The following is a 26,452-nucleotide window of genomic DNA, read 5'->3' on the forward strand; positions in this document are numbered from 1 at the left end:
CAGCCTCAGAGCGGCAGGAGCCGGACTTGACCCTCAGGCACCTCTGAGGATGTCCTTCTCTCTCCTGGAGAGCTGCCCCCGACCTCGACGTATTTGCCTAGATGCACGGTCGGTAGGAACCTGAAGAAACAAAACCCAAATTCTCTCCCACTAATTCTTGTGATTTAAAAATGTAGACCCAAAAAAAAAATAAATAAAAAAAAATAAATAAAAATGTAGACCCAATTTTGTCGCGAAGTACACACTCTGAGACAACTAAGTCCTCGTGTGACTTTTGCTGCCCGTGCCACTCGGCCTGTCCCAAGCTTCCTGCGGCTGTCCCTGCAAGCCCGGGCACCACCCCAGGCTGTTCTGAAGGCCGCCCGACTCCTCCGGGCTTCCCGAGATCCCCCTGAACACGGTGGCGATGCTGACAACACCCCGCGTGCCAGGAGCTGCTCTAAGGGCTCTCGGTACATTAGCTCAATCCCCCCTGTATCCCTGTTAAGACGAGACCGAGGCATGGAGGCGAAATGATGTGCCTGAGGCCACCGGGTCCATAGGGGCAGAGCCAGGACCGAACCCAGTGGGCTGCCACGCCCGAGGGCTGACCTGTGGCTCACGTTCCCACGCAGCAGGCTGCCTCTTACACTGTCGGGGGGAGGTGCTCATTTTTGGGGGTCTCCTGTCTTGTTTCTGCCTCCGTCAGTAGGCTAGAGACCCAGTCACAATAGGCATCTGTGTCACTGGCTCCTGTCTCTTCCTGACACACAGACGTGCGGGGAGGAACGTGAGGACCTAGGTCAGCCGGTGACCACGGTGTCCGCCACTTTACCCGAGCTCCGGAGACGCTGGCTCTCCTCCGTCCCCGCGGGGCTCGTAGGCGGTGGCGGGCTGGTGGTAGCCGCGACGTGTTAGGTCACAGCACAGACCCCTTGAAAACCACAATTTAAGAAACGCCATTCCATGTCAACACAGCCAGGCTGCTCCGGGTGCCAAATCTGTCCTCTGCACCTGCTCTGACCATTATAACGACGAGGGGGAGGGTGGCAGCCGCCACTCGATGAGCATCTTTCATGTGCCAGGCACGGAGCTAGGGCTTCACGGCATTACCTCGTTTACTGCCAGCCGCCGTCTTACCTTCACCATTTTCCCAACGGGGAAACTGAGGCCTGGAAAGATGAGCCGACCTGCCATCCTGCTGGAGAGAGAACGCCTCCAGGGGGACCCCAGAGGCTCATGGACTCTCTCTCCCCCTGGCTGGTATCTAGAACCACCGGCGTGCACTTCCAGGAGAGCGGGGGGACCTGTAACGACTCCTTTGCTGGTCCCCCCGCTCCCAAATTCGGTGTCCGTTCTTGCTGGAAACTTCTTGGCTAGCCAGACGTGGAACGGAGCAGCCCAGAGCTGGGCCAGACTCGCACCGTCTTCCACCGGGTCTCACCGGGACAAGGGTTTTGGCCTCCGTGCAGGCCCTGGGGCCTCTCGGGGAACCGCCACGTCACGCGGGTACCAGGCCGGCACTGTGGGTCCCCGGTGCCCCCCGAGCCTGTCTGCTGCTGCAGAACCACATCCCAGGCTGCTCCAGGCTGGGGCGTCGGGCGGATCTCGGGAGGAGCACCTGCCTCTCCTGCAGGCATTGGGGCCAGCAGGGCGGGAAGGGATGCCCAGTGCCTTCTGCTCCCCGGGCTCTCAGAGGGGTTCGGATGCTGAGGGGGGAGGCCGCAGCGAGGGCAAAGCGAACCAGCCACCAGAAAGCACCGAGCTGGAGGGCAGGGCCCGGGCCCTGCAGGTCACAGCTCAGCCCTCTCCTCCTTATCTGGGCCCGCTCAGCCCTGGCTCCCCTGCAGCTTTGTCCTGCACCCCGATTCCTTGCTCTCTACCACGCTGCCCCCCTCGGTCTCTCCTGCCACAAGGTCTCCACCTGCTGTTCCCTCTGCCCAGTACAAATGATCATGGTAAGAAATCACAGTAGCTGGGGCACCTGGGTGGCTCAGTGGTTGAGGGCCTGCCTTCGGCTCAGGATGGGATCCTGGGGTCCTGGGATCGAGTCCCACATCGGGCTCCCCGGGGGGAGCCTGCTTCTCCCTCTGCCTATGTTTCTGCCCCTTTCTGTGTCTCTCATGAGTAAATAAATAAAATCTTAAAAAAAAAAAAAAGTCACGTTCGCTAAATTGAGGAGTAACAAACAGGTCTCTCACATTTGCAGAAAAAAGCAAAATAATGGGACGCCTGGGTGGCTCAGGGGTTTAGTGCCTGCCTCCAGCCCAAGGTGTGATCCTGGAGTCCAGGATGGAGTCCCACACTCTCATGAACAAATAAATAAAATCTTAAAAAAAAAAAAAAAAGGAATCACAGTAGCTGATATCTAGGGTTTATCGTGTCCTAGGTACCGTCCAGAAGGTTAGGAATGTCAGCTCATTTGGACCCCACACCTTACCAGCGGCTGTAAGGACGACACACTAGGGGTCTACAGGACCCGGGCCTCGGCGGGACCTCCTGGCTCTAAAATCAGTCCGCGGTAAGTCCGATCTGAGAGGCGCGTCTTTGGCCGCAGGTCCCTCCTCAGACCCGGCCGTGGCACGCTAGGAGTCCTGACGCCAGGCGCTTCAGGTCCCGTCTCCAGCAAGCCCTGGCTGGGCTCCCACACCCCTCTGGGCCCCCAGGCCTCCCAAGTGTGCCTCCCCGACAAAGGGGCACCAGGCGGGGCCGGGGAGACGGACAAGGCCGGGGCTCCAGCAAACGCAGTTTGTGGACAGGTGGCCTGCGATCATTCCTAGGGCTCCCACTTCATCCTCCGAGGTCTGGCTTCGCTGCTGCCACCGCCAGCAGCTCAGAGGCACTTGGGGACGCCACCTGCCGAGCCCGGGCCCTCCAGCGCCCGAGGTTTTGAAGCAGAAAATTGGTTTGCCTCCTGCGTACCTCGGCCCCCTCTGTATCCCGGCCTGTGTCTCCCCCGCGTGCTGGGCTTGCACTCTGCTGGCGAGCGTGCCCCCGCCCACTGCCCGTGCATCCGCTTCCCCGGCCCCCGGCCCCAGCAGGAGGACGACCGAGGAGGGGTCTCCCACCCAGGATGCTCGGCCCCCTAGTTCATCCCTCTGCCTCCGGGCGCGACTAGCAAGGCCCACACTTAGCCAGATGGCTGCCCAATCTCCTCCAGACCTCGGGGGAAGGAGGCTCCCCCATCTCCATGGGCAACCCTGGATCTCTGACAGCAAGTTCTTTCACTTTTCAGGCTTGGTCTCGGGTGATGACATGCCCTGCAGGGCAGCAGCTGTGACTAATCCTGTGTGTGAGACCCTGCCTTGCGCCTCGCCGAGGCCTCCGATGCAGGGCTGCAGGCGGGGAGGCGCTCGGGGAGGGTGCGGGGAGCTCCCATCTGTGAGGCCCTCCCAGGGCGGCCAGGCGCGGATCCTGGGACTGGAGAGGCAGGTGGGGCAGGGATGGCCCCGGGGGAGGTGGCCCCAGTGGCCAAGGCCCACCCGGGCAGCCTTGAGAGCTTTAGGAGCGGGGCTGAGCAGCCGGGCATGGTGCAGGGCAAGGGCTTTGAGGTCAGAAGTTGGGTTCAAATCCCTGCTCTGCCACCCAGCAGCTGGCCTTGTGCCCTTGTTTGTAGGATGAAGGTAATTCTAGCACCTACCTTGCTGATCTGTGGGGCACGGAAGAAACACAAGTAGACAGAAAAGCCCTTTCGAAGGAAGAGCTGGCTACCCCCGTCGTTCCCATCTTACAGGTGAGGAGCCTGGAGCGTGGAGGGGCCTGCGTGGGAGGCTGGACCAGACCCCTGGCTCTCTCCCCTGGGCCCCTGGCTCGCTGGCGCAGCACACACAGGCATGTCAGAGCGCCGTCCTGTCCCTGGCAAAGCTGCCCCTGCCCACCCTGGGCTCCCACTATTTCTGCAGCTCCCCTCTCCAACCCAGAGCAGGGGGCTCTGGGGGGAAGGGCCCCTCCCGGGGAGATGCCGATGCCCGTCCGGCAGCAGCGCAGAGGCAGCACGTGGTAGAGCAGGGCAGGCCTCCATGAGCTTCACACGGGACGTGACGGCAGGCCCACCCCTGATCGGCACGGATGGGGTTGCACGGCCCCCAGTGGGAAGGGAGGAGGCTCGTTCCCCCAAAGCAGAAATCTGTGAGCACAGACTCAAGCGGCACCATCAACGCCACCAAAGGGCTCCTTAGCCCACGTGCAAGAAGTCACCCAATCCCCACAGACCCAGAAATCCCCAAGGCAAACAATCCCCGAGCAGCGGCCACGTTCCGCCATCACACGGGGAATCAGAAGGCCCCGCCTGGTCCGGGCTGGTGGCCTCGGCCCCCACGCTCCTGACACAGGGGAGATGGAGGAACTGCAAGAGTCAATGAAGTGGGGTGACGGAGGGAGAGAGGGACAGCCAGCCCTCCCGCCATCCCCAGACTCCCTCAAGCCAAGCTCTGTCTCCCCGGAGCTCTGGCAAGCTCCAGCTACTTGTGTGCACGGAGAGGAGGTTTTCCCCAGGGCTCTGGCGAGGACACCCGAGTGGCGGTGCCCGGAGGAGACACGTGGCTCAGCCTGCTGTGGAACGTGAGCCCGGTGGCCCCCAGGAAGGCCGGCCAGGCTCCCCGGGGCCTGCCCCGTCAGACGGGGCCCAGGCGCGGCGGGAGCCCCTTCAGCAGCCGGGGGCCGGGCCACCACACAGCTGTCAGGCTGTCTGCCAGTGGGTATTTTTAGGGTGTCCTCCTTTTCGTGCCCAAATCCAAAATGTCTGGATACGTTTTTTTCCTGACGGTGGTTCCAATTCCTCATGTATCTAATACTCATTTGAAATGATTCATGGAAAAATGCCTTCGCTACCAATTTCTTTGCGCCACAGACAGTGTGGTTTTTAAATAATGAGAGATCTACGCACACACACGCGCGCGTGCACGCTGCCGCCCAAGGCCGGCTGCTAGGATCACGCCCAGGTAACCACAGCGGTCACGCGGGAGCCGGAGCTGTGAATTCTCCCGGGAGGAAAGCCACGGGCAGCCGCAGACCCCCGAGGGGCCCCTCCCTGGCCTGCCACGGCCGCGGGCCCCAGGCGGCTCCGGTCCTCCCCAGCCCCCTTCCCTCGGGGGAGGGGAGCGCCCTGGGGACCTCCAAACAGCACGTGAGGCACCCCCCCCCGCCGCCCCACCTCAGCACGGCTTCCTGGCCCTCCTCCTTCCCGGCCAGCTCTGGAAGCTTCTCCACCAAGCAGAGCCGCTGTGTCTTGGGGCCCGCGCTCTGGTTCCACCTTCCTGCCGGGCGCTTCCTTCAGGAGGCCGCAGCTCCGCCCGCGGCCTTCTTGCTGTGTCAGGCCCACGGTGACCTACCTGGGCCTCCGTTCACCGTCCGTCCCCGAGACGACCACGCTCCAATGACACCGGCCACAGTAACGGCTGTGGTGGCCTTCCCTGGGAGTCCGCCACGCGGGTCACCCGGCCGCCGCTGCTCCATGCAGGACAGTGCCGCACAGCAGTGGTGGCAAGTTATCAGACCCCTCCATGCCTCTACTTCCCCACCCGTGCAATGGGGCTGTGAAACGCGCCCACTTCCCGCGTGCACGCTAACGAGCGCACACGTACAGGGCATAGCCGGTGCTCAGTAAACGCCCGCTCATCCTCGTTCAATCCTTCGACTGCTTCAGTTCCACCCCGCTTGCGGCAGAGGAGGTCGAGGCGCAGGGAGGGCCGAAGCCTCGCACAAAGCTCTCCCCGAGCACCGTTTGTACCCAGGCCGCTTGACCCCGGGCCCGCGGGCTCTCCCAGAGTCACGATGGCTGTTTTGAACGAACCAGGGCACCCTGCATTTGTTGACCGTGACCGCGGGGGCAGCGGAGAGGTGGGCCTGGCTGTGGAGCAGGTGTGAGGACCACAAAGCTGATGACACCCCACGCCTCTCGAAGGCAACCGGCGGCTGGGGTGGGGGCCCTTCCAGGCTGTGGGCCATCCCTTCCACCAGGCAGCACCCCCCCCTCCCCATGCCCCTCCGCCTCCCGGGCTCTCTCCCTGTCTTTCTAAACCAAGGGCAAGTCTCCTGGTTCCTGGCACCTGTGAGCACACAACTCTTGAGCCCATGGATAGATCCCGACCACCAGGCAAGGCCCGTGCCAGCGTGTATGAAGTTCTGGGCAAATTACAAAAAAAGAGCATCCTCTCTAGGGAGAAAAAATTTAAAAGGCAGCCCTCTGAGTAAGACCAACTAGAAAAGGCACCTTGTGTTCAGGCCGACCTGACGCTGCATATGTCTCCCACTCGTGCCCCTCCCTGGGTCCCCTTGTGCAGTGCAAAACCTTCACATCTGTTTTTAGTGGCCCTGCTCCCCGCTGGGGAAGGGTTGAGACCCGGATCCTGCAGCTCTTCAGCCACTAACCTGCCAGGACCATGACGTCCTCGCCTATAACATGAGTGGACAGGGCAAAGCATGCCTCAGCCCCCTCCCACAGTGGGAACGGTGGCATCATTGTGATCACAAGAGGTGCTGCTACCATCGACGGGGGGCCGGTTACCACCCGGACGCTGCCCTAAGCGCCTTTTCTCAGAGCCCTCACCCACTCAGTTCTCACTACCACCTTTCCATGCAGGTGTGAATACCCGTCTTTTATAAAAGGGGCAACTGAATTTGAGAGGGCCCAGGAGGGGAGCCCAGAGCTGGGACACCCGACACAGAAGCCAAAATCCATTCTGAGCCTCGACGACCCCAGGCCACCTCCACCCGGGGTGAAAGCTGCCGCTGCATGCCAAGCCAGGGCCCTGTCCTCACCTTGCTGGGCAGCGAGCACGCTGGGAGGCGCGCACGTGGGGCTGGGGGGGACCCCTACCGTTCGTTGTTGAGGGCCATCCTCGGGGGGTCCAGGTTGGGGTTCTCCATGGACTCCATCTGTGGACACCGCAGGAAGTAGTAAAGCGTGTGGAGGGCGTCGGGGGACCAGGTGATGGGCTGGGGCGGCTGGCGGGCCTGGCGGGCGGGGCTGGAGCCGGGACACAGCGGGTGGCGCCCCTGCATGTGGTGCATGGCACGGGAGACTAGGTCACCTGGCGGGGAGGGTGGGAGGGAAAAGACCAAGTGAGTCCCCCACGCTCACCTGTCCACGGCTACTGCTCGTGGCTCACGGTGCCCCTCGCCCTGGTGCATAATCACCGTTTCCCGGAGCCAACAGGCGGGGGCGGACACTGTCACCGAGACGCACAGTAGCGATTTCGTTTCCTTTCACTGCCAGTCTCGCCTGAACAGTTGAGCTCAAGCCTCGGCAGGGCCGGTCTCCTCCAGAATTTAGGCTAATGTGGTTTCTCTTTCGACATCCCCACGCCCTCCACCCGCCCGTGGGCCTTTCCCCAGCTCCCTGACCAAGGGAGGCCCAGCCTCTGACACCCAGCGCCTGGCGGCACGGTGACCCTCCCCTGAGCCACCCTGTGCAAAGCCCAGGTGCTTGGGCGGGGAAGGTCCCTCCATGTCTAACACATCGGGTCACACGACCGCCTCCACCAGCCCCGAGTGCTCAACTGCGTGCCCAGAGTTCAGTTTCCCAGAAACAGGACTTCATTTGGTCCTTTTAATGCTGGGGCCAAGTAGTATCCCCACTTTACAGGTGAAGAAAGTGAGACCTAGCTGGTAAACAAACACCCACCCCCTACGCTCCCCTGGTCACAGGGTGGCTGCGGTGCCCCGAGCTTAACCAGCCAAGGTCCTGTGGCTAGTAAATGGTAGAGCCTAGACTCGAATGCAGGCGTCTTTGACTCCAAAGTCCATGAACTGTGACCCAGGCCTGACCCACTGACGTCTGTGGGGTCCCTGGGTCCCCATATCCTGTGCTGTGTTTCTGCCCAAGTCAAGTTTTCAGTCTCCCACCCGCCCGGGGCAGGAAATGTCCCATCATTGTGTGAGACCACAATGCTGAGACAGGATGGGCCAAACAGCCCCAGACACCTGCGGGCCCCTCTGTTCTGGAAAAGTGGCTACCCTTCCATTCTCCCCAGGCCTGAGAACTGGGGCCTTGCCTGTGGGCCAAGCTTCCCCTCACCCGGGCAGTTCCTTAGGGACAGCCCCTTCCAGGGAAGGCCTCTGGACAAGGCTGGCCACGAAGCAAGAGAGGCCCACAGGCTGGAGTCTGGTGAAGGGCATGCGACTTGTCACAGAACCAGCTCACGTAGTCAACTGGCCTCCACTGCAGCCTCTGTGAGTCTGGCACTCTGCTGCCCCGTGTCCCCAGCTCCCCACACGGGGTCCGCTGCAGGAGGGGTGCCCGGCAAACATCTACAGGCTGCAGAAGTAGCCTTCCACGTTCACCTCATTTTAAAATACAGCTTCCGGTGGGGCCTGACTTGAGCCCATCAGCGGCCAAGGTCTCCTAGGCCAGCCTCCGCAAGGGCGTCTGGCTTCCGAGCAGGGAAAATGACAGCCCCGGAACTGGAGATCTCCGCTAGGCTCTCCATGCCTCCCCCACCTTCCTCGCTCCACACCTGACTCTGCTCGTCCCTGCGACTGTAGCTTAGCTGCCTGGACACCTCCGGGAGTGGCTGCCAATGCCTTACGGACACCTGGCTCCCATCCCCAGGGCTCGGATTTAATTGGTCTGGGCAGGACCTAGGCGTCCTATTCTGTAGAGGTTCTGGGGATCCCTGGGTGGCGCAGCAGTTTGGCGCCTGCCTTTGGCCCAGGGCACGATCCTCGAGACCCGGGATCGAATCCCATGTCGGGCTCTCGGTGCATGGAGCCTGCTTCTCCCTCTGCCTGTGTCTCTGCCTCTCTCTCTCTGTATGACTATCATGGGTAAATAAAATTTAAAAAAAAAAAGAAAATTAAAAAAAATAAAATAAAATCTGTAGAGGTTCTGTCGGTGAATCTCGTGTCCAGTGAGGTTAGAGAATCACCCGGTTAACGGATGAGAGCACAGATTCCACAGCCAGACACGCCTGGCTTCCGATCGGGGCTCTATTTCCAACCAAGCACCTTATAGAGGTTTCTCATCAGAGCCTCCATTTCCTCATCTGTAAAATGGAATAATTGTATCTAACCTCAAAATCGTGAGGATTCAAATAAATAATAAGTATCATGCTTGGCACAGAGTAGTTGGAAAAGTGAAATACAAGACCACTGCTATTACTGTCCTATTGCCATTATTCCTCCATCCTACGGACCACCTCCCGTGGTGCTCTTCCTCCCAGGAATTTTTCCCATGCAGTCAGGGTTTGCCCCACATTTCCCAGGACACGAGGAGTCTGGGCCCTGAAATGCTAGGTCCCAGCCCTGCCCTCGGGCTCCTGGGTGGCAGAAACTGGCATCGGTAACATCCCAGGCCAGGCCGCCTCGCAGCAGCAGAGCTGGCTGCAATAAGCTGAAACCTGGCTTCTATTTCTCCAGGTCAAAATGTCATAACTTTTGGCAGGATCACAGGACCACAAGGAGGAGAAATCAGAGAGTTCCCGATAGCATCAAAGAGAGACCTTGTGGAAATACTTCAAAGGCTTGACAAGGTAAAAGCCATTATCGTTAATTAGGTTTATGATGGTTTTATTGTTATTGGTGTAGAACCCTTTTGGCAGCACTTTTCCAGCCAGGATGCAGGCAAGAAAATCAAGGAAGAAATGGAAGAAGCGGCCCTTAAGCCTTCCCTTAAGGGAAGCCAGGCACAAAGAGGGGCCTTCCAAAATTTGGGGGGAGGTGGGGTCACCGCCGAGGGGCAGCTGGAGATGCAGGTCTGCAGCCTCCGAGGTCCAGGCCCAGCTGTGTGCCAGCCTCTCCGAGCCCAAGCAGCAGAGGCCTGCAGACAGCTCCGACCAGGCGTCTAGAACCCTCACTGCTCTGCCGCCAGGGCAGGCTGCTCACTTTGGGTTCTCTCCCCAGGGCGATCTCCCTCCCTGCCACCTTCTATGGTCTAGGCTTGAGACTCCTCTGATCCTCACAAGACGGGATTGTCGTGAAGGAGGTATTTCCACTTTACAGGCAAGGAAACAGGCTCGCAGAAGTTAAACGGTTTGTCCTGGTTGCACCAGTGTGAGTGAACAGCCGGGACTCGATCTGGGGACCCTGCACCGCAAACACATGCTCTTGGCCAGGGTTCCGTGAGAGTGCGGTCTGTGCCCCAGGACCGGTCTGCAGTCTGGGTTGTTACCGTTCGTTATTGGGTCACAACAGGCTAATTTTAGAAATGGAAACTGAGCTTTAAAAAGTCCCCCAGCAATCTGACAAAATGATTTTATGTCTAACAATTCTTAAAAAAAAAAAAAAAAAAATTGGCTTGCATTTTACATGTCTTTGATTTCGCTTTTCTAGACGTTCTAGAAATTTCTATCCTGTTTTACCAAGTCTGTAATGGGGTGGGGCAGAGAATCCGCACTCCCTCCCCCCTCACCAGAGCTGATTTGAGAAGTCATGGTCCAGACTGGCCTGCTCTCTTGGTTTCGTGCAGGTGGGCGCTCAGAGCCACTCCAGAAGGGTCCTTGTACTCGAGAATTAGCTGATCCTAAGCTCCAGGACACCTTAGTCTGAAGTCCAGAAATGCCCACAAGGCAGGGAAAAGCAAGCCTGCACTGCTTGCTAATCATGAGAGCCTTGGTTGGAGGTGCTGTGGGCTTGTCTGTCCCAGCCTCGGTATGAGCCACCAAATAAAAAGAGCACGCAAGAGTCAGCAATGTACCTCTGTCTTCAAAACGAGGCCCACATCATCTGACTACCTTTAAAAAGAAATGCTTAGTTTTATTTATCTTCTCCTCTTTCCCATTTACCTTTACACGGGAGGGAGGGACAGAGAAAAATACAAGTGCCCAAGTTCCCTCTGAAGCTGGACCTGAAACAAGAAGGAAACTTCTAGACCTACCTGGCAGGCTGGTCCTGGCCAGGTGCAGGGAGTTAATGCATGTTAGAGCCAGGGTAAACTTTTAGGTACAGGGAGCTCGGTGCCAAGTATCACTAGCCTCATTAGGTTCTTCAGTCTCAGGGAGGAAAATCTGCATTATCTGCCTCCACCTTCGTCTCCTCCCTCCTTCACATTGGGTTAGCAGAAACCCCAGTTTCAGGGTGAGGGAGGTGGGGCAACATGGCACACGATACAGCCCATTCCGGCATCTGTGAAGAGGTGCTAGGGGGATGCTTCTTCCCTCTGCCCCGAGCAGCAGCTGAAACAGGATGTGGACGCACCCTAGGTGGGATTTAGGAGGCAAACAATGGACAGTACAGAACTCACTCCTTTACACGCACATTTACACACACACATAGCATCAGGTGCTATTCCAATAGCGGGGATACTGAACAGCAGCGAACAAAGCACAGGAAGTCTGTTCTCATGAAGCTGACATTCTAGTCAGGGGAAAGAGATGACGAAGTATTTACAAGTAAATATATGACATAGTTTAAGTGGTGAGCAGTGCTCAAACTACAGTTGTATGGGGGGAGGTGGAGAAATGAGAATGGGGTGCTCATCTATATAGGGGTGCTCACGGAAGGCCTGTCCAGAAAGGTATCATTGGGGCAGAGATGAAGAAAATGAGAGACCAACATATTTGGGTATCTGGGGGAAGTGGTCTCAGGCAGAGGGAACAGCTAGTGCAAAGGCCCTGGGGTGGGAGGATCTTGGCCAGGAGGCCAGCGTGGCTGGAGCACAGTCAACAAGACAAGAGCAGTAGGCGATGAGGCCAGATCATATATCGGATTCTGAGCTATGGTGAGGATTTTGGATTTCAAGCCACGGGAGGATGGAGGGGATATTGAGCAGATGAGTGACACAATCCGCTTTGTGTTTGACATGGCCCCAGTTTGGACTGAGTTGATAGGAATGGAGGTGGCCAAAGGGCCAAACTAGAACTTGGGATATTTTTAGAAGGTAGAAGCATTAGGGGCTGAATGATAAGGGCAGAATGATGACAAGCCCTCCTCGGAGGACGTCCCTAAATGGTCCTCCCTTTGCCTGGCTGTGGTTTTAACGGGCACAAAGGCCGCCCTGGTAAAAGGCGAAGGATCAGACTCTAATCCTGATGTCAGCCGCCTGAGATGCTGGTGGGCGGGCTGCTGGCCGCATCTAGGGGGCCCACAGCCCCAGCAATTAAGCCAGACCTCCTTGAGCCCACCTCTTACAGGGTCCCGGGGGGGCCCCGCACCGGCCCAGACTACAGTGATGCCGTCCAGGAGACACAGAGCCTTCTCCCCCAGCCCTCTAATGAATCTGCTCTGGGACCTTGAACCAGGCACCTTCTCTCCCGCTCTGGGAAGGGGCAGGAAGGGTGGAGGGCGGAGGCTGTGTCCTGAAGAAGCAAAAGGATTGCCGTTAACCGTTCACCGTTCAGACAGCTCAGAGCAGTCACGGGGGGGAGGGGCTGGAGCAGAGGGAACTGCACCTGTTTCCACACCATGCACTTCGACCCCTGTGCATGTCCCCGCCCGCCGCTGGGCGGTCTCGTGGTGCCGCCAGGGAGAGCTAGGGAGGAAGAGCATGCAGCCTGATGTCTTAAATATTGGAATGAGAGAGGGAGAGATAACAGGAGGCGCATGGGATTTCTTGCCTAACACACTCTTTGGAAGCAGCTGCCAAACAGGACCTAGACTAAGGGGTTTCCCAGTGTGTTCCACAGAGCCCTGAGGTTCCAGAAGCCCAGGGCCACTGCAGGGCTGAGGCCACCCCACCACAGCCAACCTCAGCCAGGGGAGCTCTGCTTTTATTTTCCATTTTCTACACTGGGATTTCAGGGGACGCTTTCTTTTAAGAAAGAATAACAGGTCTAAGTCCAGAGCATCGTGGGCCAGGTGGGGAAAACAGATGAATGGATCGGGCCAGCTATAAACTACGGAGGTCTGTGACCTCGGAGGGAACACATGCTACCCACGGAGCTGCTCAGCTCCCCCTGACTGCTGCCCTGCAGGAACGGGGTGCAGAGTTACTAGGTCATCTGATTTTTCAGGAGAAACCGGTGATCCAGATTTGCATATGATTAAGCCCACAGGCCGACCAAACCATACGTGTTTGTGGGCCATCAGTTTGCAATCCCCAGCCTTGGAGGATCTGGCTTTCAGAGAAGGCAGCACGTGTGAAGGGGGAGGAGGCCAGACTCCAGACTCCCCCGACTTCTCCCTTAGAGCCGGCTAGGCTGGGACGCGCCACACTTACTCAGCTCTGAGATGCTCCCCACACAGGTGGCCAGGAGGGACTGCTCCAGGGTCCGGAGCTCCAGCTGAGCATAGGCATCGGCTCGCTCGTCGTGGCCCAGGGACCCACCGTTGTAAGGACTGAAGTACGCGGGGAGGGAGAGGACACCTGTGGGGAAACGGGCAGACAGGTGAGTTCAGGAAGGAAGCAAAGGTCCACAGGCCCAGCCCCGCAGCTTCTGGTAGAGTGGGGGTGGGGGGTGGTCATGGGCAATGAGGACACTCATCTCTGATGTCTACGGAAGCCAGAGTGAGGAGCGGCCCACTTGTGGGTGGGGTGCTTGGAGCCGCGTAAGGAACCGGCCTGCACGAGCTCACGGGCCACACAGGGGTTCATTCACTCCTCTGCTGCTTCATGCGCGGAGTGTCTCCCTCAGACTCTGCAGTGACAGAGGCCCGGCCTTGCCTTCATGGACCTCAGGGGACAGGAGAGTCTACTATAGTCTACTATGTCCCCCCAAAGCGTGGGACCCCCCTGCCGAGTCCTCTCACTTCCTCATGCTGCCCCCTTTCACTCTTCCTGCCAAGACGGGGCGAGGGCCGAGCGCAGGGAGAGGGGTGCTGTCTTCCCCGCTCCAAGGAGGGGACGCGTCCCAGCCACTGGCCAAGTCCAATTAGTGTTTTTCATTAGCACTCCAGCACCAGAGGGACAGGGCTGTCAGAATCAATCCTGGAGGGTGACAGCCTGTAAATTTCTCCAACTAAATGTGTGGCTTCTTAGAAAGCACCAGAAAAGCAAAATCAGCCCAGCTCAAAATTACATGTTGGTTCTTAAGAGCACGCGGCCACAGATTCCCAGCCTTCGGAAACTGCCATTTCTTCCATCAAGGCATCTTCGTCCAACACCCTGCCCCCTCCCACACACACACCCCGCTGAACTTTCTTTTTTTTTTAAAGAAAAATACCCACAGGAATTTAATCAGTCACTTTTGGGAATATCTCTTAAAAAAATTCCTTGAGATGGCTGGAGAGCCCCTGGGATGTGGCCAAATCCGGGTCAGCCGTCCCCGTCCTGCAGAAATACAGCGAGGATGGTGACAGCCAGAGGTGGTGAAGCAGAAGGGTGAGGACAGGGCCCTGGGGCCGGCACGATCGGGCTCCTGCTTCTGGCTCCGCCACTTACCCAGCGGGGTGATCTGGGGTCGGGGTGCTTGCATGTCAGCCAAGGGAAAGGAAAGAGCCTCGCCCGCAGTGTAGCCACGGGGATCAACCGAGCTAGGGGATGGCGATGCCTGCACCGGGGTGTCCTCAGAAGGGGGCCCTGCTGGGAGGTTGCTATTACTTCTGCTATGTGCTGGGAATGTCGGCTTCATTCACACCACCGACTTATTCTTTCTGCGAGTAGGCTCTGCGGCCTCTACCTTAGATATTGGGGGACGGATGTGCAGAGAGTTTGAATGCCTCGTTCAACGTGGTGGCAGAACCAGGGTCTGACTCCGGATCCGACGGGCTCTCCAATGCGTGCACCTTGCCTCTTGTAGGGCCCACGTCCAGCGGGCACCCCACCAAGGCTCACCTCTGGCTGCCCGGCTGGGGGCCCGTGTGAGCCCACGCTGCTGTGTTACGGCTGCCCGGGGCACCCAAGGAGCTCCCCCTGCTGTGGCCTGTGTTTCTCTCCCACGGCAGTCTTCCTCCTGCCCAGACCCTGGCGGTGTTCTCCGACCGTTCTGCAGGTTCAGCTGACCGTCAGCCCTGCCCCGGCCTCCCCACCTTCCTCTGTGTTGCCCCACTGTCCCCTGAATCCCCCCACCGTCCTGCATGGGGGCCTCTCCCATTGCATCTGGAGCTGACACGGCGAGGCAGGGAATCAAAGCACTTCCTCAGAGCACTGTTTCTAGTGGGAGAAGGAGGAGGGCATGGCTGGGTTCCCCCTGCCTCCCCAGGCCTGCTCCCCAAAGCAGAAACTCTCCCCGCTGGCTGAGTACCCACACCATTAGGAAGAGCTGGCTCTGAGCATTAAAACAAGTGAAACAAAAGAGAATCCGCTCCCCTCCAACTCTCTCTCTCTCTCTCTCTCTCCCCCCACAAGCTCCAACCTAGAGTCAGCTCCAACATTTGGGAGAGTTTCCACACATCCACGGGGCCGGGCAGGCTCTGCTCCCCCTCCCTTCTTCATTATTAATCTACAGAAACAACACCGGGGACATGTGGATCAAATTTACAGCGCTTAGTGCAAGGGAATAGGAAATTCAGCTGATTTGTCAAAGGATTCCCAGAGAGAAATATTATGTCAATGGATCCAGTAACAGGAGCTGGCAGGTCCATTAATAATAGTTCCCATTTTCCTAGTCATCACCCACCATAGGGGCCTTCACTTAATATTGTGGCAAAAGTAATTATGAACCGATTATTAATAACAACAGTCGATGGCATCACAGCTTTTGCATAGTACACCTTTCGCTTTTAAGAGACATTCAGCATGGAGCAGCGTGTTCTTCCGGCGGGAGGAGCAGGGAGGAGCAGGGAGGAGCAGGGCGCTCAGTGTCCTAGCAGCCACGTCTGGCTTCCACGGGGGGCTTCCTGTGTGCCGGGCACGGGGATAACGGTGTACGCATCGTCACGTTTAGCCCCCACCTCCATGCAGGATGTACCCTCTGCACCCATCTCACAGATGAGGAAACCGAGGCCCCCGGAAGACTCGCCCAAGGTCACTGAGGGGCAGACAGTAAATTGAGGCCAGAATTTCAATCTCTCGGGTTCCAAGCCGTTGAAATGAAATGACACTCTGCCCGCGGCCACCTTGTCCTTTAAACAGCATCCCCCCCCACACCCGGTGATTTGGGAGAAGAGGGGTTCCAAACTGTGTGGGCCTGGGGTTTGACAGGAAGAAAGAGAATCTAAGACCCAGAAATGGGACTTTCCTTTTAACGGGTCCCCAGGCACTTCTTGCCAGGGGTCCCTGGAGGCCTCCCGGGGAAGTCTGCAGATGGAGGCTGTCCTCTTACTCCCTGGGATCTTTCCAGAATGCAGCTGCCCCGACGAGAGCCTTTTTAATGTCAATCTGAAATTCATATAAGCCTGTTCCTCAGCAGCTCTCACTGGAGATGGAAAATCTTTACGTCCTCTCAACACTTTAGAGCCTTTGCCCCCCACACATTCCCAGCTTTATGATAGGGGCCGCCCAGGGCAAGGCCATTCTGGGAAAAGGGATTTAAAACACACACACACACACACACACGAAAAGAAAGAGCAGCTCTCTTTTTTTTTTTTCATTTTTGTAAAATCCTTAGGAAAAGTTGTTTCTTTCAGTCCTGATGGAAAAGCCAGCATGCCCGAATGTTTCCCCCAATGAGTTAATAAGGACATCCCTGATCACTCCCTGCTGAACTCCACAGAAGTGATGGAAAACCCTCCCGCATCCCTGGGTCGTCCCCGACGGGCCGCGGGGTCGGCAGTGGTAGGAAGCAATAAGTCTGATCCAGGTCCCCCCTGCTCACCCTCTTCTATAAAGCGAGTATCGGGCAGCCGGGGTGGCTCAGCGGTTTAGCGCCGCCTTCAGCCCAGGGCGTGACCCCGGGGTCCTGGGATCGAGTCCCGCATTGGGCTCCCTGCATGGAGCCTGCTTCTCCCTCTGCCTGTGTCTCTGCCTCTCTCTGTGTGTCTCATGAATAAATAAAATAAAATATTTATAATAAAATAAAATAAAATAAAATAAAATAAAAGATAAAATATAAAATAAAATAAAATAAAATAAAATAAAATAAAATAAAATAAAATAAAGCGAGCATCTCTGTTAGACGACACATCCATCACCTTCCCTCACTCAGTTTTGTGCAGTCTGGTTGCCCAGCTCCCGAACCTCAGAGCTCATTACATCACTCCCCAAAGCCCTGGCAGCCTCCTCCCCAGGCCTCCGGAGCCCAGGGTCACATCCGCCCCTCTGCGTAAGGACAGCCTGAGAGTCGCCCTGATGGAGCCTCCCTCCTCCTCCACCTGCAACCCCCCTATCAGCCGCAAGCCTGGCTGCTCTGACCGACCCCGGTGCAGGCCACCACCTTCCCCTCAGCAGACACAGCGCCAGGGCTCCTCCCCTGTGCCCTCCCACCTGCCTTGCCCACCCTTGCCTCCCCTCTCTGGTGGGTGCTCAGACTTGGCCTTGGACTCTTCAGTGACTGCCCACCGCCCCTGCAGCGAGGTTTGGTGACCCCCTTCCCACAGGTCACCAGAGATCATTTTCTTTCTCTGAAAATGAGGGACGAAAACAATTCTACCGGCGAGTGGGGGCGATCCCCAGCACCTCCCGGGAACGGGCAGGGTCTCTCCAGGCTGTTCTGTGAGTTTGGTCACTTGGCTCTTTTCCAGTTTGGAAAAGGAACACATTTTATTCCCAAGAGACTGGCCACCAGTGCCCAGAGACAGGGCACCAGTGAGTCAGGTGGGGAACCCAGGGAGCAAGGGGTGGGGGGGGCGGGCACCCCGTCTTGTGCTCTGTGGTTGCCAACCCGGCGTCGACCTGGTTTCAGCCTGCAGGGGTGCCCGCGCCCCAAGCAAGCACCCAGCCAGACGCAGATGGACGGCACAGGGGCTGCAACCCAGACTCCAGGGCGAAGGCTTCTCGGAAGCGGGGCCTAGGCCGAAGGCCAAATCCAACGGGGAGAGATCATTCTCTCCTCTGTGAAACACTGGGGCAGAGTCGGTGGCTTCTCGAGTCTTCTCTGGCCTCTCTGCTGGGCTCTAGCCCCGCGGGGCCGCGCTCAAAACCTTTCCCTGCTTTCCATTCCACTGTCTCACGTCTAAGCGCCAACGGCGGGCACAAGCAGACCCTGTTGTTCCGATTTCCTACGGTTTAATCTCCCCCACAGCTATAGTACCCCCTCCCCGGCACGCACGCATGCACAATTTTAAATATAAAGACGTCCTTTTTTTTTTGGTGAAAACTGGATTTACGGTCCAGCTTTTCTGACCAGTCATCAAAAAACCATTGAGACTGTAATATAACTGTCCCCCCAACTTAAGCTATTACCAGCTCTCTCCCCAGGCTCGTAAATAGTCTTTCCAGGGCACCGTGACTACGGTGGGCCCAGCCGCCCGTGCAAGCCTGCGTGTCCAGCGCCCTCCCCCGCCCCGGCCCACGACACCCCCACCCCCCCACCAGGCTCACTAGCAACCCACTCAGGGAAGCTCATCTGTGAAGACAGCAGAGGCCACCCCCTGTCTCCTGTTTCTTTAAAATGAAAACCGGGATGCAGAGAATTACTCTTTTATTGCCCCTGTGAGGAAACTTGGCAGGGTGTGTTCTGCTGGTTTTCTTAGGAGCTGGAAGCTTGGGTGGGGTTCAATCCATAAGCTTCTGAAAATAAAATTATATTGCCCCACTGAACGGTCTCCAAATAGCCCGCATAATCCAACACTTCTTACTTTTTAAAAAGTGTTTCCATTCTCTGATCTGGAATTTTATATATAGCACGTTTAGCGCCCAGTGTTGGATGTTAGTCATACTGAAACAAAGTGCTGAAAAGTTAAAGCACGGATATTTTTCAGAGGGACCCAAACGGAGCACAAGGACAGTCGATTCTAGAAAAACTTCAGTGAGCAGTATTTCTCCTGACATTCTGAGTCCAAAAAGGTTGCGGGGGTGGGTGTTGAGGCTCGGACGGGGCTAGGGGAAGGCAGAAAGAAGTGAAAACCTGGCAACCTGTCCATCGTTCACGTAAAAATGATTCATCAAGAATAATCAAAAGCTCACCTAACGCGTGGCCAGAACCCATCTGAAGATGAGACCACCATACTGTGAGGCTCAAGAGCTCAGGTGGGAGAAGAGGAGAGCCAGGGGGAGACAGGAGTGTGGTCTGAGTTTGGGAAGCAGGTTTTGAACACGGGTTGGCTAATAATGAATGGAGGGGCGGCTCGGTGGCTCAGGCGGTTAAACATAGGACTTTTGATTCAAGTTCAGGTCATGATTTAGGCTCAAGTCATGATCTCAGGGTCGGGACATCGAGCCCCACATGGGAATCTGTGCTGGGCATGGAATGGAACTCGCTTAAGATTCTCCCTCTGGGAAAAAAAAAAAAAAAGATTCTCCCTCTGGCCCCCCTAAAAAAATAATGAATGGGGATGGGCCACCACACGGTGAGTAGTACTCTACGCCTGGGATGGGATGAACCCCAGCATCTGAGCCCACGGGAAGACCCCAGCAGAGGTCTTATTCCCAGTAGCAGGTAGCTAATGCTGTTACTAGCTCCACTGACCAATGAGGGCCACCGAGGTTTGGAAGGCCGGGTCACTAGGCTAAGGCCGCAGAGATGGACAATGGCAGAGGCGGGATTTGGACCCAGCCTGCCCGATGCAAATCCATACCGGTCACCCCATCATAGCCTCTCACACTCAGGCTCTCCCCATTCGAGCCCAGGGACAGACTCTTCCTTCTGCACTTAGGGTTCCGATTCCTAGTGCGCCTTCCCTTCTTCTTCAGAGTTAGGAAATTAAACACAAATAATTGTGCTCCGGTTAACATCTTACTCTGGCTAAGTTATCAGAACACCGATGGCTGACGGTGGTCACCCAGTCAGGTCAGGCCCAGGGGACGAGGAGCTCACGATTAAACAGTAAGATAATAATGCACATTTATGGCTGCCCAGGGAGCTAGGGGCCGGAGAACCCAGGGCAAGATCAAAGGCCACTAAAGTACAACCCGCTCATTGCCAGCATCCTCCATTATCTTTAAAATGATGATTAAAAAAAAAAAAAAAAAAAAAAAAGGTCCAAAGCAAATCTCACCATGAATTCTGGGCTGGAACTCATCTCCCTCTGGAATCCGTGACCGTCCTGGACCTGCTGGCCGTGGACCCGCTTGGGGAGCTGGCCTCGGGGCTGCCTTTCCCATCCAGCTGGCAGCAGCCCTTCTGACCTCAGGGCTGCCTCACCCGATTCTCAGGGGGCTCCAAGCGGGGCGAGGATTTATGGGGCGAGAGAGGAGCCACCATACAACAACAGCCCAGCAAAGCAGTTGGTGGCGGGGTGGTGGGGGTGACCCCAGAATCTCCACGAGGAACGGTGGCTCCCTGGCATTCTGGCCACTTGTTTAATAGGTATAGGTCCGACCTTCTGCCACTGACCCAGAGGATGAGTGCTGGGAGCCCATAAAAGAACAAACTAGTAGAGATCATGGATTGCTGCTTAATTTGGGGGGGAGTAAAAAACCTAATAAAATGCAGTCTGTTCATTGCCATTTCCCTTCTTTGCAAGGGAGTGAACTAAAGCCAGAGTAACCAAGCAGATCAATTTCAGGAAATTAAACCTAAAGGTGAACCCTGGAAAAACCAGCAAGAGTCACAACATCGGGCAGTACGGGGCAGAAACCTCACAGTGACCTACTGAGCTTTTTCCCATGGAAAAACATCTCCGTGGTGTTTAGAATACTTTTTAAGAGATTCTGGGTGGCCTCTCTGCAAAGTATTGATGTAACACATCAAGAACTCGAGCGACCAGGAAGCATGAGTCTTGGAACTGCCGCCTCTTAAAAAAAAAAGGAGGCACCGCATGACCGGGGTCCTTTGGCAAATGCCGCCCCTGCCCCATAGCGGGTGAGCACATTAACTCCTGTGAGCCAAGGCCAACACAGAGCCACTTTTGTGTAAAGGCAACGCAGTTCACGTGCATGGCTGGGTACGCACACGCAGTCATCATCACCCTAAAATACCAGCCTTTCCCCCCCAGTCAGTGCACACAGCCACCCAGGTAAGAGCGGTTCTCTCTCTGCTAGGGTGAAAAAACAGTTTGAATTACCATGCTTTCTAAACTTTTTTTTTTTATTATTTTTTTACAACCAATAGGATTTGTTGGCGTAGTAAAATGTGATTGTTATAAGGGAAATGGGGGGCGGGGAGGGAGAGCTGTCCTTAGAGAATGAGGAGGGTGACCAATGTGTCTCCTGAGCAAAGGAATATCCGTAACTTCAAATATGATAGAAGATAGATTAGTTATCAGAAATTAAATATTTATATAGGAAAATAAGTGAATGGGTAGCCCAGGTGGCTCAGCGGTTTAGTGCCGCCTTCGGCCCAGGGTGTGATCCTGGAGACTCGGGATCGGGTCCCACGTCGGGCTCCCTGCATGGAGCCTGCTTCTTGACCTCTGTGTGTGTGTGTGTGTGTGTGTGTGTGTGTGTGTGTGTCTCATGAATGAATAAATAAAATCTTAAAAAAAGAAAAAAAGGAAAATAAGTGAATGTTAAAAAGAAAGACTATAAACGTGTATAAATTCTGTAAAGAGCCCAGAATGGAGGTCACCTATCATAAAAGATCATTCTTTTTTTTTTTAAAAGATTTTATTTACTTATTCGAGAGAGAGAGAGAGAGAGAGAGAGAGAGAAAGCATGTGCACATGAGCAGAGGGAGGAGGAGAAGCGTCCACTGAGCAGGGAGCCCGATGTGGGGCTCAATCCCAGGACTCCCAGATCATGACCTGAGCTAAAGGCAGATTGCCTAACTGACTGAGCCACCTGAGGAACCCCCAAAAGAGAATTATTTCTTTTTTTTTAAACATTTTTTTAAAGATGTATTTATTTATTTATGATAGACACAGAGAGAGAGAGAGAGAGAGAGAGAGAGAGAGAGGCAGAGACACAGGAGGAGGGAGAAGCAGGCTCCATGCCAGGAGCCTGATGTGGGACTCGATCCCGGGACTCCAGGATCGCGCCCTGGGCCAAAGGCAGGCGCTAAACCGCTGAGCCACCCAGGGATACCCGAGAATTATTTCTACAGGGGGGAATTTTAGATGAATTTTTTTCTCCATTATTCTTCATACTTTTTTCTACTGGTTAAATAATGACCACATGTATTTTAATAAAAACAAAACCATAATTACAACCATTGTGAGCTCATGGAGGCCCCCTCCCAAAAGAAAGGTAAATAAAAGGAGAACATGGTTGTTTTACAGAAATATTACTAAAAGAAAATAAAGGTTAGAAGAAAGGATATTGTTTTTGGAAGAAATCCAGGTAGAAACTGTCCTACGTTGCTACCGAGGAGGTAAGATTGTGTATGCATGCCTCATTCTAAGAACCTGCCCCTCTGAGAGCCAGCACCGTCACCTGGCCAGGTGCTGGTGACCCCGGGTGACCCTGGGGCCACATCACCCGTCGGACTCCTGGGGCGTCCTGCTGATGCTCGGCCCAGCTGTGTCCCCAAGCCATTGTGATCATGACACAGCCCGCACGGTGGGCTGCACCCCCGGCATCCACCAGGGTAGGTGCAGGCTGCAATGTGCTGGTAACTGCTGACAGGGACAGCCAGGAAAATCTTCGCACCACCACAGGCCCAGAATCAGCAATCAAGAAAAGGAGTCTTGGGCTGCCAGCACTAGCGTGGGGGTGTCAGTGGGCACCGGGAGGGGAGACAAGCAGAGCTCGGACCACACCTCCTGCTGGGGAGCAGTGCTGCCTGGAGGAAAAAGAGGGGGAGCACAGAGGTCCCCCCAGGGTCAGCCCAGAGGCGAAAAGAGGGATAAATAAGCCAAGCACCTAAAACACAAAGTCACCCCGTGGGGGTTAAAAAAGGCAAATATCACAAGGCCCAGGGCAGATGGCCAAGGCATTTATTAACAGATCATGAGTGCATTAGTCAGAAATTTACTGCACTGGAGTTCTTCTAATAAATGTAACCTGCTTTAGTTTGGGTCCCATTCCAAAGGGTTTCGACTATTAGGCTCTCTAGATGATTTAATAGCACGAGTCAGAGAAAAAAAGGGCTTAAAATCCAATTCTGAACCTTATTAGTTGTGTGACCTTGGACTAGTTGCTTAACATCTCTGAGCCTCAATGTGCTCATCCGTGCAAAAGGCTTAATAGCTCCTAGTTCACAGGATGGAGGATTAAAAGAGGTGAAGTGAGCATTTAGCAAAATGCCTGACACATAGTAAGCGTGTAGTAAATGGGGCTGCCCTTATAAATGGCTTCACTGATTCCCAGGGCCACTGGCTTCGGAATAAAATCATCAGATACCATTTAAAAGCACTCACCACCATCAGGAGGAAGGATGGACCTGGAGCCAATCTATCCCGTTATTTTTCTGAAGACCACCCCGGTCTCCGTGGATAACGAATCATGCTTTATTCATGAAAGGTTATTTATTCTGTATTCATCTGCTCCCTCATTTATACAACAGCGATTTACTGACGGCCTAACCATGTGCCAGAAGTAGCTACGCTCTGGGGACGGAAAAGCGGACACACAAGGTCCCCACCCTCTTGACGTCTTGCAGTCTAGGGAAGGAAGGCAGTCGGCACACCAGCCCAGTCAATGCTATGGAAAGGGCTAGAGTCAGAACAAGGAGCCCAGAGGAGCGGTGTCTAAGCCCAGACTATCCAGGGCTAATGGTCAAGGAAGGCTTCCTGGAGGAAGGGACATCTCAGCTGATGATGAATAAACTATTTATAGTTTATTGAACGGGTTGGGTGGCTCTTCCACGGAAACGAAAAGCCTATTTGAACAGGTTGGGTGGCTCTTCCACGGAAACGAAAAGCCTATTTAAGGAAGGTTCGGGTAAGTGATAGGTTGAGGAGAGGCCCGATGGGATTTGTCATGAAGTCGAGTTTGTAGAGCAAGCACATTATTTGTACCAGACTCCGTTTATTTGCAGCCTGGGAGGTGGCTAATGGAGATCATTGCCCTCTCCCCACCCACCCTTGGAGCCAGTACTAATCCAAGGGTTAGCAAACATTTTCTGTAAAGAGGCAGAGTAAATATTTTTGGCTTTGCACGTCTTGGTCACAACCATTGAACACGGCCTGTGTAATACGCACACATAATATGCAAACAAACGTGCATGGCTGTGTTCCCCGTACGAAAATGTAAACACAAATTTGCATTGCACATCATCTCCGTGGGTCATGAAATAGTCTTCTTTTAATGAACCTTTTCAACCATGTAAAAATGTAAAACTCATCCATAGCTTGTGGGCCATATGGAAACAGGTGTCAGGTGGGCTTTGGCCCCGGGGTGGTGCTGGCCCCACCTGCGTACTGACCCAGAGCCTCCTGAGGGGACCGAGACGGGGAGAGCGGAGCGATGTGACAGGCCTCAGGGGAGATGCCGGGGTGGAGGGCACCAGTCACAAGAGTCTAATGGGCTGGGGCTCTGTCCTGAGGGCGAGGTGGACCCACTGAAGGGGTTCAAGCCAAAGCTGCGCATTTCTTTTGGCTTTTGCGTGAAACACTTTAACGTCAAAGACAGATGCAGTAGATCGTATTTTTTGGAACTGAAATTCAGCAAGATATCATTTTTAAGGCCGAATAAGTGAAGACTGTTATTTGGCCACCTTTAAAATTGGTGATGTTCCTGGGTCAGCCTTCAGCAGTTGGCAAACTTCAACCTACCAGGCTCAGAAAAGCAACTCACGAAGATCGGGAGAATTTTTACAACACGTACCTTGAAATCTGGATCAGAGCAAGACACCCCAAGGCTGAGTGTGTTGGGGGCAGCAGGGCCCAGAGGCAATAGAGCTCCCCTCAGAACTCATACGGAGTGTACGCACACATTCCCACCCCCAAACACAGAGGAACGGCCGCTTGCAGGCGGCTAAATCCTGCAACAGAGAACACATTCTAAGGCCCTGGGACCCTCTGTGTCAAGGTTAACCAACGGCCCCAAATTTGGAATAAGGATCTGGACAGGCTACAGAAATTTTAGCATCGTGCTATTCCCATGATTCATTCACTTATGCAAATGTCCCTTATGTGCCGATTAATTACCCTGAGCTTGGCAAGAGGAATACAGAGGTTGCGTAGACTCAGGATCCTGCTCTAGAGGAAAGGGAAAAACACGGAGGCAGATAATTAAAATGCAGCAGGATCCGTGCAAGAGGCAGGGTCTGGAGTCCGTTAATAGAAATTTGGACAGAGTCTGGAGAGAGGGCTTTTGCTATGTGCGGTCATGAACTAAGGACAAATAATAACAGGACGATTCAGAGAGACCCCACTTACTCCAAGAACCCCAGAGGGATTTGACAGATTTATGAGAAGCAAACAGTCCCCGGCCAACCCATGGCTGAGCAACATCATGCAACACCAGGGTGGGATGAAGGAAGGACAGGGAAGGAAGCTCATTTCTAGAAAGGAGGTGCCTCCAGAATTGCTCATTTCTGGGCTGAGGACATCCTACACCTGACTGTGTCACTCCCAGGATCCAAAAGGACGCCACAACCTTCCCCCACTAAGATGTAGGAAAACAGCCACCGGACGCCTGACACTGGACGTGCTGATGTTCTCAGTGGCCAATATACCATTCCTTCTTTCTAGAACCCCTGAGCCATTTTGTCTGGAACAGTCAGGTACTATGAGCCCCAGGGGACACCTTCCCTGGCCTCCCTAGAGCCATGCAACACGGTTTTGGACAATGAGACATACATTCAAGACATCAGGGGTTCTGGAAAATGTCACTTTTCCTGACCCAAGGGGATGGGCCACTCGGCCGGCAGAACTTTGCTTTCCTTACTGCGTCCAATGTGACGCACCATCTGAAAATGGTGCAGCAGCAGCCATTGTGCAACCAGGAGGCAGGCCACCTGCAAAAGCTGAGTGCTGTTCGGTCCCCACGGTCCCACAGAGGAGGGGGTGGGTCTGCAGGAAGGGACGAGAGCAAGATGAGAGCCAACGTGCTAAGGACAGCAGAGCAGGAAGGAGGAAGAGCCTGGGTCTCTGACAGCCTCCCCCCGCAGCTAACAACTGGCAGGAACTGGGAGGCTCTGAATGTTTTATGGGAGAAAAATATCCCCCTGCTGATCAGCGGGTTCGTTTCCTAGGGCTGCCGTAACAAAGTACCACAGGCTGGGTGCCTTAAACGACAGGAAGTTGTCTTCTCACGATGCTGGGGGCCGGAAGTCCAAGATCAAGCGCTGGCAGGGTTGTTTTCTTCTGAGGCCTCCTGCCTTGTCTCAGGCTTGACCGTGATCTCCCCGTGTTCTGTGTCCATGTCCTAATCTCTTCTTATAAGGACACCAGTCATTCACATGACCTCATTTTACCTTCATGACCTGCCTAAAGGCTCCATTTGCGAGCACAGTTATGGGACTGAGATGCTGCGGGTTAGGACTTCAACATAGGAATTTTGGAGGGACACAATTCAGACTATAACAGTCGGGCTTCCGGTGACTTGAGATGAAGGGATTTGTCTAATACGAGGACGATTTCTGTAGATCATGTTTCCAAAAATATTTTTAAGCCATAGAACCCTTTGTTCAAAAGAAATCATGTGGAACGTCTTCCAGTAAAGCCATCTCTCCACTCTCCAGGCCCCCACGTCTCTGCTGCCCATCAGACTCCACCAAGAACAGAGTGGTTCTGGTCCATAACGCCAAGCTCCTGAAGGGCTCAGGGCGGCAAGAGCAACTCCAGGCCCCGTTTGGTA

General features: G+C 55.1%; 1 protein-coding gene across 4 annotated transcripts in view; it reads right to left on the reverse strand.

Annotated features, from left to right (window-relative positions):
- ABTB2 (ankyrin repeat and BTB domain containing 2) overlaps window positions 1-26,452 on the reverse strand; it is a 167,284-nt gene that overhangs the window by 29,901 nt on the left and 110,931 nt on the right. For 3 of the 4 annotated variants that reach the window (XM_072791094.1, XM_072791097.1, XM_072791096.1), the window contains 2 exons: window positions 13,073-13,219; window positions 6,797-7,010 (listed from right to left, as the gene is read on the reverse strand). In XM_072791094.1, the coding sequence (XP_072647195.1) occupies window positions 6,797-7,010; window positions 13,073-13,219 (361 nt within the window). The remainder of the gene's footprint in view (window positions 1-6,796; window positions 7,011-13,072; window positions 13,220-26,452) is intronic. The other variant, XM_072791095.1, reaches the window with a different exon arrangement.

Source organism: Canis lupus, chromosome 21, assembly GCF_048164855.1.
Source record: "Canis lupus baileyi chromosome 21, mCanLup2.hap1, whole genome shotgun sequence".
Lineage (NCBI taxonomy): Eukaryota > Metazoa > Chordata > Mammalia > Carnivora > Canidae > Canis > Canis lupus.